Consider the following 14,575-nt stretch of genomic DNA (forward strand, 5'->3'; position numbering starts at 1 on the left):
ATAGGTTATGTTATCACTTGGAATTTCAAGAAGATCAACGTCTACCGACCGGATGTCGAGTGCACCAACGGCATAATACACGTCATCGACTATCCCATGCTGGAGGAGCGGGACGTCGTCGTCAACGGAGGTAGCTATCCGTTAGGCACTAACTTGTGCATTCTCTTCTCAAATATCCTCATGATAGCAATAGCGAAATTTCTTTTCTTAAATAATTAATTGTATGTATAAATTAACTTACAACAACAAAACAACAAAAACCAAACAAAAACTCATTTTAAATGAAACAAAAAAATCAAAAAAAAAAAACCAAACCGAAAAAATTGCATACCAAACATGCAACAAAGTGAACATACACTCATACAATCAAAGTTCATAGCCAGCAAACCGAGCATCACACATCCAAACACCATATTTGCCTGCCACATTATGTAACATACTACAAATCACATGACTCACGCGTTGCACATGCCATCGCTGCATGTATACATATTGGCAAAAACAACAAAAGCAAAAACCAAAAACAAAACACTAAAAAGGAAATGCGTTCGATAATTGCGGCTGCCGGCAAGCAAAAACAAAACCACAGCTATTCTTGTACATTTCAACTTTGAATGCAGCCCAATTTGATACACACATATATACTTGTATTGAACGTCCGGCAACACCAAATCGGCCAATAAAGCAAAGTTAAAAGTAAAAGTTTTCAGTTCTCTCGCTCTCATCACACAACGAAACAAAATTCACATGTATGTAAATAACTTGTGACCAAAGAATTGCATTAAATAGTTGTGTGGCATGCCACCTGCACATCCTACATACATACATATTTAAGTAAAAAAAGAAAAAAATGCATACTGCTTTCCAGCTAAAAATTTTTCAGATGTCTTCAAGAATTTTGTTTTGAAAATTTGTATTTAATATTTTTTTTGCTCCTTTCCGTCTAGTATTTAACGATCTTACTTATTAGCATACAGAACGCCTATAAGTATGCAACGGCTTCTGTGTGTTGCGCGAAATCATTGTAAATTAGCATTGAATGAAACTGACTTGTATGTGCTAGCTAAAGTTTAAATATTGTAATTATGTATATTTACTAAATATGTAATTCATACAGAGCATACAGTTGTTTTTTTTAAGCATTATTATTTTTTAATAATTTTTATGATTTTTTATTTATTATTTTATGGTACTTTTTAGTCACTTGCGTGCATAAGTAAAGGTGTGCGCATTTTAAAATGTAAAAAAAGTTGCCTTTAGTTTCAATTGGCTGCTTTAAAACAAAAATAAAACAAAGAAAAAATTTAAAAAAATAAATAAAAAAATAAAAAAAATATAAAAATTATAAACATTTTAGTTTTGCTACTTGTGTTTATGTAGCTTTTAAGTTAACTTAATTTGTATATTCGGAAACGCCTAAGATTTTATTATAGTTTCTCATCAAGTATAATAATTTTATTACAAATAATAATATTAATTAAAACTAACTAAAAGCATTTTCAAATAAATATTTTACTATAAGATAATTCAAACTAACATGTATCAAATTGCATCTGAAAGTGAGTAACAAGCAATATTTATGGAAAACAAGTATTATACGCATATTTTAAACATATTCATGCAAAAAAAACTTTTCGCGTGCATCAAAAAATCGTCCATTAAACATTATAGTCGACATTGGTTAAAGACTTATAGTTAGACTTAAATTTTTTTATAAATCGTCCATTAAATAATATAGTTCACGCCTGCTAGTTTAAAAATATTTTTTTTAAATAACCTTCTTTATTATTTAAACATATCTTTCAATAAGATTTGCATGCAATATTAAAAATATTAATTTCTATCGCGATCACTACTTGCTAAAAGTTTTCAGTAACATCATCTAAATTAATATTGAAAAATCATCAAATATATACATACATATATAAACCAAACTGCCGAAATCCATAAAACAAGTTTAGAAATTTTGAAAGGAAGTCTACACTTTATTACCTTCTAAAAATGGTCACACGAATTTTTAGATTAACGCCAGAGACATAGGAATGCATAGTTCACTATACGCAAAGTTATATAACGACTCATGTCATTGCCATTTACATGAAATCAAATATAAAAAATTTTAAATAAATGATAATAAGCATTTCCGTTATTTCAATACAGTAATTTTAGTAAATACTAATACATATAAAAAGCAGCTCCAAAGATTAAATATTACCATTAAAACTGGTGAGACTTAGGTATTTGAGTTTTTAAGAAAGAATATAAATATTAAATCACCATTTTTCTAAACCCATTACACAGTGAATTAAGTGAAATTTGCAAACAAAAAAATAAATAAGTGCTGCCTCGAGCAATTTTTTTATATTTTTTATCGTTTATCTATCATAAAGATTCAAAGTTTCATTCGAGCATACATATGTACATAAATTGTACCACTCATTCATACATACATACATACTACAATAATCTTCATTGTAAAAACTCGCCTTGCCTGTAGACTTGTTGATTGACCAAGCAACAACAACAAATCATATGCAAGTATAAAACCAAACGCAAACAGTAGTTATTAGCAAACTATTTAAAATATTATAGTAGTAGCTCAGCAGCAGCAACACACCTGCTAATAGTGTCTATTCGAACATTTGTATGTAGTGGTAAAACAACAACAACATCAAACAGCATACATTACTACTACTATTCCACTTGCAACCACATCTTGTCTTGTAATAAAAAGTCAAATAAAAAACCAAATATTATAATTTAAAATAGCAAATATAATACTAATAGTTAACCATTACAAGAAACCAAAAACAAAACAAAAAAAAAATCAACAACAACAACAAAGACTTTCTATATATATGCTATAAACCTTATATATTTATAGGTTAGGCATTAACCTAGCAACCTTCAACTACTACACTACATACTCACATTATGTAGGTAATGCGCAGAACTATCTGCTTTGATGTGTGTGTACCATAATTATCAGATCACATTCCGAAACTGTTCAACATTCTTATTGATTACGTTAGTGATTACGATTTTTAATTACTCTTCTACTTCAACTACATATGTATGTATGTATAGTAATGATAATGATATTTAAATATTTAATTGAAGTTTAAATTACACTTGTTCAAAAATTAAAATGAAATAAAAGATAAACAATAATGAATATTAATAAATTTAAACAATTACTAAGTAATTAGTTAAGCGTAAAACGAAAAAAAGTAAAAAAAAAACAGCTAAAAAAATATTCAGTGAAGTTTAAAGAGACGAAATTAATTATGTAATTAAAGTATATATAATTGCAATAAAAAAACAGTTATCAACTTCATTAATTTTGGTAGTTAATACGAGTTATCAACATTTAATATTGGTATGCTCGCAGTAGATGCAAAACATTGTAAGCTAAAGAAAACGCATTTTTAGGGTGTTGGCGAGCTTGCTTATGGATGATGGTCAATAAACACAATTCAAATACTAGAAAAACATAAACATATTTTCTAAAGCACTCATTTTCTATAAAAAAAATTTCAAACGCAAGGGCATTAGACTAGCTCAGAGAAAGCGTATGATATTGGAAAGAAATAATTATACATATATATAATACTTTACTAAGCAAGGGTTAGATATTTTCAAATACAAAAACGAACTGCAAGAAATGCTGTCTGTGGCCACATAATGCTTAGGCTGAGCACATAGTAAAGAGCGGGGTGCAAATCAGCGCAATCAAAAGACAAAAAAAAAACATTCCACAGTTTTTTGAACAGCAACCGATTTTTATTGCTTAAACACTCGCTTCTCAGGCAGAATTTCATGGATTTATTGGGGGGAGAGAACGTATTCTATCTACAAATACCTTAAGGTTATAGATTACAGCGCGTCACTAAGCAGAATAAGAGTTTGGTTTCTAAAAATTAGAAAAGGTCAAGTTTTGCCACGCTTCGAGTCTCATCGTTAATTGTATGTAAGCGACAGCATTGTATGCACATAGATAGCGTAAATTGGCGAAACATTATTCGTTATTGGAGCTGTAGCTCAAATGTTCTCTATCGGCTGTATTCAAAGTTGCATTTAAGATTATAATTGCACGGATTACTGAAAAACATTAAAATTTCAAACAAATTGTTAGTTAAAGTTATATGCATTAAACTCTTTTGCCTTTTCACTTAAGCCTTCACTCTCAAGAAGTAACACTTTAAAGAGTAAAAAACAATGTTTTACAATTAAACTGTATTTATTTTTATTTATTTTATATTAATTAATATTATGTACATTTGTTTGGAAGTTCAAAACATTTATGTAATTAAATCAATTTTAAAGAAAACTAATGATAAGAAAACGAGTATTGCGATAGGATTGAATGAGGAATACAACACTGACGCTTATAAAAGCTTTTGTGACCTTCAAGCATTCACACTTCAAACGGTGCAAAAATAAAAACAACAAAATTTAATTACAATAACTAAATATTTATTGAAAACATTAGACAAATGTAAAGAAAAAAGAAAAAACTTTAAACAACAACAAAATATATTATACATATACATATACAAGTATTTCATATAAATATGTATGCAAACTTATTGCTGTAGTCAGTAGTTACACGTTAAGATCATAAACTGCTCCAAAGAACATATTAAACATCACAACGTCCCGCCTCTTTTTACACAAACACAATCACAACTTATACAAATACACCACAAACATGGCCCACAAGCGACTTAATTTTAGTAAAATATTGTTTGAGAGTAATTACAACACCTAAGATACCGTTATGTGGCGAAACGTCAAGCACACCAATTAAATATGTATAATTTTCCACACAGAATTAAGTCGAGACTCCGCGGACCCATAGCTGTAACATACACATATATAGGATGTATATGTAGTTGTGTAGCGTGTGTAAGGTACATGTGTTTAGCATTGAGGGGCGTGCGCAGTGTACTACACCTTAGCAAATCGGTTCATTATATAACTATTATCTAACAACAAAATTAACGTGTAACTAGTGCCTTACTAAAGTTTAACTAATTACCTAAACCATAACCTTAAATTCATGTGCAAACATAACTTTAATTTAATGCATAACAAATACATAAATATATTTTATTAAAATTAAATTAGAAACAATAATTATGCCTAACACTTTGTAGTATGCCAGCTTACATAAAAATGTTAAATTAAAATTATAAAAAACAAACGATAATTATAAAATGTCTTGGGCATGTCAAGTGCTACTTCATACAAAAAAACATAGTGTATAAATGTATAAAATATATATATACATACATACTTACATAATAAATGCATATACATTAAGAGAGAGCATATTTAAAAAGATTAAATTAATTATATTTTTAGTAGTTTACTTAGATAAGCAATAACAGCTTGCATATAAATAAAAATCAAGAACCAAAAATGTATGTACATATGTATGTTATTCACAGAGCAGCCAGGATAATGTTAGTTAACATTAATAAATGAAATGATGAAATACTATGATGAGTAAGCAAAAGTGGGGAATGTTAAAATGAACATAGTCCATGCCAAGTTTAATCAGAAGTGTTAGTTTAACATGGCAACAGCAGTTACAGTTAAACTTAACAGAGCATATGTTAACTACAATGTTAATTCATAGTACAACAGTGAATGTTAAGCTTAACAGAATATATGCTAACTTTAATCACGAAATTTAGTTTAGCATGGCAACAGCAGTGTTAAACTGAACAGAGCATACACATGTTAACTATTATGAAGAAGTGTTTGTTTAACATAGCAACAGCGGCTTATGTTCCCAGAGATTTTTGCGGTATAAGCTAGGTAATATTTACATAAAATCCTTTGAATGTTCCCTAATTTTCGTATTTACTGCTTTAGTTATTCTGTAATTAATGTGTTGTGCAAGTAACCCTTAGGAATTTGAATTAACTGTTCAATTTAAATTTCTTTGTTCCAAGTGGATTTTTAACTATGTATGTACAGTTACAATGTTTATTAATCAAATTTAGATAAAAGGTAAACAATACAATTTAAGAGTTCCTCTTAATAATAATTCTAAATTATTCAAAGAAATTAGATTTTCTTGACAACAGACTTAATATTTTCGCTGATTCAGGGTTTAAAAAATTGCCAACAGAAGAATTTGTGAAAAATTAATTTATAAATAAAATTTGCGGATATTAGAATATTTTCTTAAAATATTTTTTAACATTACTTAGGAGCAATACCGAAAGTACCCTTCGATTATATGCATAATACATATACATAATAAAAACTTGAGGTTAAAATACATACATACGTACTACGTATGTAGTTAAACTTTATGCAGTCAGTGTAGCACGCCGCTACTCCTTCAGTAAGCAGATAATAAATAAACATTTAATGAATTTGGAATTTATAAAAATATAACGAAAAGTGCACATGCAAATGTATACTCGTACACGCGAAGCATGCAAAAATACATCAGTACATACAAATATATATGCATATATTTATGGATTAACATACATACTTAAAAGTAAATGAAAATAAATTATATAAATGGCAAATGAATTAGTATATACAAAGAAAGTTCAATGCAAAGTTTTCAAAAAGCCAAAACAAAAGCAGAAATAGCGATTTTCACTGATTTGCTGCTTAATTACCATTGCATACGTGCATACATATTACCTGCAAAATGTGTATCTTTTTTAAACTTTATGTTACAATTGCAATTTGGTACGAAAGTGACAAAATGAAAACAAAAACAAATAATTTGTGTACACGCTTGTGAAATGACTAAAAACAAATATATATAAATAAATAAAAGAATTTATAAATTCTTCAATATTTCTTTTTCTCTTCTTCGCGCTCTCTTCCGAATAATGGTAAGAAATAATAAGGTAATTTAGAGGAATGACGCCGAGTTCACATTCTTTTATCGGTTACTTAGACCCGACTGTCGAGGAAATGGTTTAAGTAATTCGTTAGTGGTGATAATACGATATATGATTAAAAAATATATCTATATATAAAAATTCACAAGATTATGAAAAATTTTGTCATGAAACAGCATTTTTTACATTTGTTGCAGTGATTGACATTATAGCTAAAAAATTTGGGTAAAATTCGATTGTTCTTAAAATCGTCGCCATATTGTCAATTTTTGCCAGAAATAATTTTTTACAGAACGAAAGAATATTATTTTTGGAGAACATCGGGGAGCTTTGCAGCAATAGCAGATCCATTTTTTAATGCCATTGCAGATAACTTGTAAGGCGAAAAACGTAAAATTACTTTCTTCAAATATTTTAGTGTGTTTCAAAATGTGTATTATATACCTTTAAATTGTAAAACAGTTGATGTAGAATATTTCTTCCTCAAAAAACGCCTTTTTAGGCAGTCAGAACGAGGTATGACCCTTAAAAATTTGAGGTATTAAGAAACACGGTTTTCTTAACGACCAGTAAACATCGAATTGTTCTTTATATTTGGAAAACATATATTTATATGTCAACTATTAAATATTTGTTCAAATTCCAATTAGGCAAACAAAATACTTCACTTTATATACGTTGTATGAATTTACAAACTAATCTGTTATATATTAATAATTTAAAAATACCAGCAATTTTATTAGTTCCCTTTGTAATAAAGAAAAGTTCAGAAATACTCCCATAAAATCACAAAAGGCTCTATAGTTATTGGTACACATATGGCAACATCATCATCCTACTGTTTATTTTTTCACCATACCTGGTGTGAGGCATACAAGAGTAGAAACTGTAGATTATATATCAATAAATATGATTGGATATTAACGTATAAAAATAAATGCCAAAGGCACACACGTTTGTATAATTTATAAATATTTCTGAGCATAATTTCATTCAATACTCAGCGCTGTTCACCCGCCAAGTTAAATTTTCTCCTTCCGAGCTTGCTGTGGTGAAATCCACACATCGTATTTTGATAAATTTTGACAATTCACACGTTAGTTGGTAATTGAACCTTTTCAGCAATCTGCATTCTCTGCTGAGAGAGACTACGAAGATTATGTAAAAACAAAAAGTGTAATACAAAGGTTGCCGATAAACACATTCCAATTTATACCCTCAAACTTTACAACACAATTTACTGAGCTGCACAAAGTAAATAGTTCGTTATTTCTGCACAAAATTTCGGATGTGAATTATTTTAACGACGTTTTAACACTCGTCGACAGACTTTCGGTATTCTTCTTTTTTAATGTCCAATAACTGGTCGAAATGCTCTAGGTCGCAGATATGTGTGTGAATGTCTTAATATCAAGTGGAACTTAACAACTCCATTACGATCTGGCATCGCTGGTATTGTTTGAGCAAAGCAATGAGAGAAAAGTCAGTGATTTATCGGAAAATTCTACTGGATAGAGGAAAATAGAGTGTTTGTGCATTTATTTTGCTTTGCGGTGAGCTGCAGGCGGTATAAAATGCATTTCCCTAACTCTTTATTGGCAAATGCAAAAAAGTGACACGGAGTGTGCTAAAACATAGTGGATTCTTTGGTGCAGTGCAGCGGCACCATAACTGCATTCGTTACTACAACGGCGCTTGTTGACGGAGTCGATAGTGATAGTGTTGTTAATACAAGGCGGTGATTTAGAATTCAGTTTTTGATTGTTGCGGTTGTGTAAGGAAAAAAAAATAGAGAAAAACAAATATTGATAGCAGTCGCAGCGCTGTAACAGAGTTAGCGGCAGAGAGCAGTAAAAAATTGTGTATCATTAAAGGGGACTACGTGACCTGCTAGCTGCTAACATGAGAAAGCGCACGTCCGATTACTATAGCTCCGATACGGAACAAATGGTGGCCTCTGAAGATATAGGAGCTAAGGCTCTTTCAATTGATGGATATCAAGATATATATTTGATGCGTCCGCAGCCAAAGTTGACCTTTGATAGTAGTTTTCAAGAAGCCAAACATTTCTATGATACTGGTGATGAAGAGGTAAGATCATAGTTGGTATTGTGATGTAGACAAGTTATGATTAGAGCAAATTAACTAGGGCTAGATGTGTTGGTGGTGTAAGATTGTGTGTTTACGGGTAAACATGTATACATAAAAGTAGGTCATGTATGATTTTCTAATCTGGCTTTATAATAAAACTGACTAATAGATGCAATACTAATGTATAGTATATGTATATGAATATATCTATATATTTTCGATTTTGGGTTTTCAGGTGCAACAATTGTTGTTGAAGGAATGTAGACTTATATATGAGTGCAAATTGTGTCGCAATATGTTCCGTAGTCTGACGCAGTTCATCGGTCATAAAAGAGAATTCTGTCGCGGCGCAGTTCACTGCGACGGTGACATATCTGAGGGCGATAAATACAATGGATTCGCCGTAAGTAACTGGCTCAATGTACTAATTATTTATAAAATGGCGTTGATGTGCATTTAATCTTTTTTTCTTTATATACTTTTCTTTTACAGAGCGATGTAATGGTGACCAAAGAAATTTGTAGTAATAAAAATAGTATATGTGAATCTGTTTTGCAAATAACTGATGAGGCTGTGCAACAGACCAGAACACTTTGTGAAAGTAATGAACTTATGGATGCAAAAATTTCTGGTAATTTTATATCAAATATTCTTAGTTATACATACACATAGTGAACATAACCTATGTACATATAATATATTTATATATATGTAAAGTATGTATGTAATGTATGTATATCTGTATATTTATATGATATGGTATTGGTGTGCCCAACTTAGCTGGGGGTAGTGTTGGTACAATCATTTGTGATTTTATTTGTGTGTAATACAGGTGTATGTATGTATGCACACAAATGTGCAAGGTATATATAGAATGTCATCAGCATTAACAAGAGGTGTAATTATTATGCTCTTCGACAAGATTTTTGTGAAAATTGATTTTTTAAAAGTGTAGATCTGTAAACATAAAATACACAATATTTTAACATCTGCTGCATCGAAGTTATAATACCTTTCACATATAAAAAAAAAAATGTGTTCCAGCTATAATGCTCCAATTTGCACAATTTATGATTTATACAATAATACATGTCAAGTATCGTGAAATACAAATTTTTCCATACAACTTGATTTTAATCGATCAGTTGGTATGACAGCCTGTCAACTCAGCGTCTCTCGTATATACTTCATATGGTATCTGACGCTTCCTTCTGGGTGTTACAAACTTAACAACCCTGTTCAGGATATAATTATGTAATCAAAATTTTTTCGATTTCTTTCAATTCAGGTAATCAATGCAAACATTTTATGCTTTTGCTATTCAAAAACATAGACGCTAAAAATTGATTAACAGTGAAGTACATTGTAAAATATTACTCTTATCTTTATTTTTAATAATATATGTAGGTGTGTTTTAGTTGAGGCTTCAATAAAGGGTGAATCATAATACACGTACATACATGTGTATATACGATAGTTTTTAAATTTTTTGTGAACGTTCATTCTATAAGCTATTAAATATTTTTAACGTGTTTCTTTAGGCATTTGCACGAAACAAGCGGTGGCGCAAATCGAAAATGAGAAAATAAAAAATATACTATCCTGTCCGCAGGAGCATTGTATGTTGAATTTTTCAAACACCAAAGAACTTGAATTGCATTTCTCTCAAGATCACACGTACGTACATATATTGAGATAAAATATCCCCCTCATGTTAAATTTTAATAAAAAAAAAAATATATTTTTTTCAACAGCAAATCTATGGTGTTTACCAATTTTGCTGAACAAAGAGTGGACAATCAAAAACAAACACTTTCTGATGCTGTGTCTCCTACCAGAGCGCAAAAAATGACAACAAACGTTCATACCTGCGAACACTGCGGAAAAACTTTTGAATGCGGCGACGCTCTATCCACACATCTTTTACATTGTCCAGTTAAACATAACATATTGAGTAAAACTCTTGCATCGGGAAATATTGACAACATTGCAACAAAGCGCATCAAATTGCAAGTAGTGACAGCAGAGGAGGCTTGTTATGGCATGGAAGCGCATAAACAGGGTCAAGATGTTGCGAATATATCGGATAATATTGCAACGGATATGCAAGATGCTGTAACTGTGAAGCAGGAGTATGTTGCTTCAGAGAGCAGCACAACGGGAAACACAAGCGCTACAGCAAAGAAAAGGAAATTGAAGAATCGGAGAGCTTTCACAAGTGCGTACAAATTATAATAATCAATTTGCACAAAATTATTCACAGTATAAAATATAATTTTGCAATTAAAAATTAAATCACATTTTTACAGATAAAGCTGCCGCAGCTATCGATCCACCAAAAGGGGTTGAAGAGAATTTGCCAATAAAACAGGAAATTTGTAATGAAGAATCACGCACACATGCCAAAATTAAAACTGAAAGCAGTATTGCCAGTGACGGTAGTGATTTAGAGCCAAAGAAATTGCTCTCCACTTGCAGCTATTGTGGCAAGTCGTTTGAACGACGTGCTGCCTTATCGACACATCTGCAACATTGTCCGGTAAAGTATAGCGTCATGGAGAAGAGCACAATTTATGGCATGAGCATATGTTCGAAACGTTCGAAATTGCATTCGTCGGCAGAGAAAGCACTAAAAGACACACGCCAACAAAACATTACATCTATGGTTACCGAAGATCCTGATACTGAACTCTTAAATGAAATGTTTGCAAATTTGGGCAGACAAACTTTTGGCGTGGGCTTGCAGACGGTTACAATTGATCACGATGACACGACGGCTTCCGGCACTGACGATGCTAAGGAGGTGGAGGACCTAGAAGATAATGGACAAATAAAATCACCGACTCAGCTGAATGAAACCTTGCTGTTAGATCAAAGTGTAACTGGTGCTGAACTTTCCATTAGCACAACCACAGCAATTGACAGCTCGCCTGACGCACACGGGGAGGAGGACGCGGAGAAAAAGACATGCCGTCGTGTGCGTTCAGCGCCACTGGAAAAACGTTTACTATGTCGTTGCAAGATATGCTATAAACAATTCAACGCCCTGAGTAACCTGCGTCGTCACATTTCTATGTTCCACTATCGGGCTCAGCGTTTCGGTTGTACTTTGTGCGATTATCGCGCTTTTCGGCGCTACGACATTGTCAACCACTTGGGCAATACTCACGGCATGAAAGGGGATCCCGAGGCGATGTCAATTGAATTCGTTTCGGAACACGAAGTAAACTATAGTCGCGAAGATGTTGAGGGTGATATTGTTGTGCTTGATGAAGACATAGATGAAACGAGTGTCATCAATGAGTCAACTGAAGATGTTGAAAATAGCATTGAAACAAGACAAAATTTGAAACGCTTAAAGCGCAACAAAACTATTTCGATCTCAAGTGGGCTTAACGTTGGGTTAAATAAGCTTACACGACAGAAAGTCAAACGGTCACAATCACAGCATGAAACATGCACGGGTGGCGGTGTTAAAACTCCGGCAAGGCGTCCCATACGGAATCGCATTAAGCCGGAGAATAAAGACTTCGTTTATGATCTCTCTAGTTTGGTTAAGAAGGAGAACAATGATGTACAAAACGACACTATACGCAGTCTTAGACGTCGTAATACAATGAATGTCGGTACAATCGAACCTGCCACGCATTGCTTAGAATCACTACTCGGTCACGCAGGCAGTTGGGATCAAATACGTGGCGCTGCACAACGTTTGGCTGCGTCCGCCATAAGTAGCGGTGCGGCAACGTCTGACACTCAACCAGAATTGCCAACGGAAAGGCCACAAATGCGTCAGCGCTTGATTTCAACACATCGGCCGGACAATCATTCCGTTCCGGTGATCGAGGCCAGCGAACTGGAAGCCGCGCGTCTACAGTCCACACTACTGGAGGACACATTTCTCGAAAAAGTGGCTAAAGCATCGCCAACATCCTTTAAAATTAAACCCTTATTATCACTGCATACCAGCACATTGAATAGGTTACTGGAAAAAGTCGACTCCTCGCTGCATCAACACGCCAATGGCAAATCGTCGCCCAGCGACACATCCTGTAGTGATGAGAATGTCATCAATAGCCTGCATATTTCCCCGCCTCCGTCTATTCCACGAGCAAATGCTCCACCACCCACGCCGCGCAAACGCATCTCAATGCTGGATCGCCTGCGAGACGACACATTCAAGTACCGCGACAGTCTGCTACGCTCTGCATTGGAGAACTAAGGGCGCGGAAATGTATAATTAATTTTTATAATTATATTTATTAGACTACTTTAGATTATGTGTATCAATTAAATTTTAGTAGTACCTAACTATATTACCGCCACCTACCTATACACCCACACAAACACACACATCTGCATGAATTTTCATGCTTTGCGACTTAATAGCCTGCTAGTTTCTTTCAGTGGGTTTGTTTCGTAAATTCCATTGCAGTTTTATGTAAGTACGAGGTCTCAAATATATACATACATACGTACGTATGTTTAGTTTGCAGTCGTACATACACATTTACATTAGTATTAGTGTAATGCAAAGATGTACAATACATGTACCTTGTACACTCAAACGAAATTATTGTTCATTATTTCGTGTGAGAGAAGCCTTACAAAATAAAATAATGGTAAAAAAAAAACACTTTGATTTTTATTCAATTTGAGGTTATGCTCGTAATTATTTAGCAGGTGTCATTATTAGAGAATGTACTAAGGTGTAAAGGGTTAAGGCCATACGAAAATATATGATAAGATACTAAGCTTTTAAAATACTCAATAAGGTATGTTTTCCTACAGGAATACCATAAATAGGTATAAAAAATACCCAAATTATTTTAGGTATGTTTCTTTTATTGTTGTTTCCGAAAACAGATAGCAATAATTTGGAAGAATGAGTTGACGGTTCTTGGTTGGCTAAGAAACATTTTTCTTTAACGTAATTTAAAAGCGAGCGTAGATTGTCATAATATCTCCGTTTCCACGACAGTTGGTCAGTCGTGTCAGTCAGTCGGGTCAGTCTAATCAAGGATTGTCGACTAGGCAGCATTCCTCCAAGTTACTTTAGGGATGTTTTTCAATCTCTACAACAACAATATATACATATGTATGTCTGGGTCCGTTACGGTTACTTAGACCAGACTATTGAGATATGATATGTAAGGTGTAGTAGGTATTCAGTTTCAAAAGAATGTGTCAACAAGAACAATGGAAGTAACAGGAAATTGGCTCTATATATGACTTCTATGTAGTCCAGGCGCTCTGATAATTCCGACGCCATTTGTCCCATAACCGTCATAACTGAAAGTTAACTTTCCAAAAAGCTCCAGGTCTCACTTATTCCTCAAACTTTTCTATTTATTTACGTAAAATATTTTAAAATAAGACTTTTAGAAAACTATTATAAAGAAGTAAGGAAGAGCTAAGTTCAGGTGCAACCGAACATTACATACTCTTGCAACTTACAATAATCAAGGCCCGGAAAAATACTTTATGGTGTGAAACGTCAACTCGAGGATCGAAATCCAAGCAATTTTATATAAAGATATACTATATACAACTCCTATACTGACAGGCACAACGAAAATCATTATACATACATATGTAGTATG

The 14,575-nt window shown here is 32.6% G+C and overlaps 2 protein-coding genes across 12 annotated transcripts in view; both read left to right on the forward strand.

Annotated features, from left to right (window-relative positions):
• LOC105222806 (fasciclin-1) overlaps nt 1-6,832 on the forward strand; it is a 47,412-nt gene extending 40,580 nt beyond the window's left edge. For 8 of the 11 annotated variants that reach the window (XM_049449005.1, XM_049449008.1, XM_049449006.1 and 5 more), the window contains one exon: nt 5-6,832. In XM_049449005.1, the coding sequence (XP_049304962.1) occupies nt 5-219 (215 nt within the window). In that variant the 3' untranslated portion in view covers nt 220-6,832. The remainder of the gene's footprint in view (nt 1-4) is intronic. The other 3 variants (XM_049449013.1, XM_049449014.1, XM_049449015.1) reach the window with 1 other exon arrangement.
• A 1,508-nt stretch (nt 6,833-8,340) lies between these two features.
• Nucleotides 8,341-13,606, forward strand: Zn800 (Zinc finger protein 800). The gene is made up of 6 exons (XM_011200283.4): nt 8,341-8,972; nt 9,208-9,375; nt 9,465-9,603; nt 10,514-10,649; nt 10,727-11,190; nt 11,282-13,606. Exons 1-6 carry the CDS (start codon nt 8,784-8,786, stop codon nt 13,192-13,194), a joined length of 3,009 nt encoding a protein of 1,002 aa, XP_011198585.2. The 5' UTR covers nt 8,341-8,783; the 3' UTR covers nt 13,195-13,606.
• Nucleotides 13,607-14,575: the final 969 nt, after the last annotated feature.

This window comes from Bactrocera dorsalis, chromosome 2 (assembly GCF_023373825.1).
Source record: "Bactrocera dorsalis isolate Fly_Bdor chromosome 2, ASM2337382v1, whole genome shotgun sequence".
Lineage (NCBI taxonomy): Eukaryota > Metazoa > Arthropoda > Insecta > Diptera > Tephritidae > Bactrocera > Bactrocera dorsalis.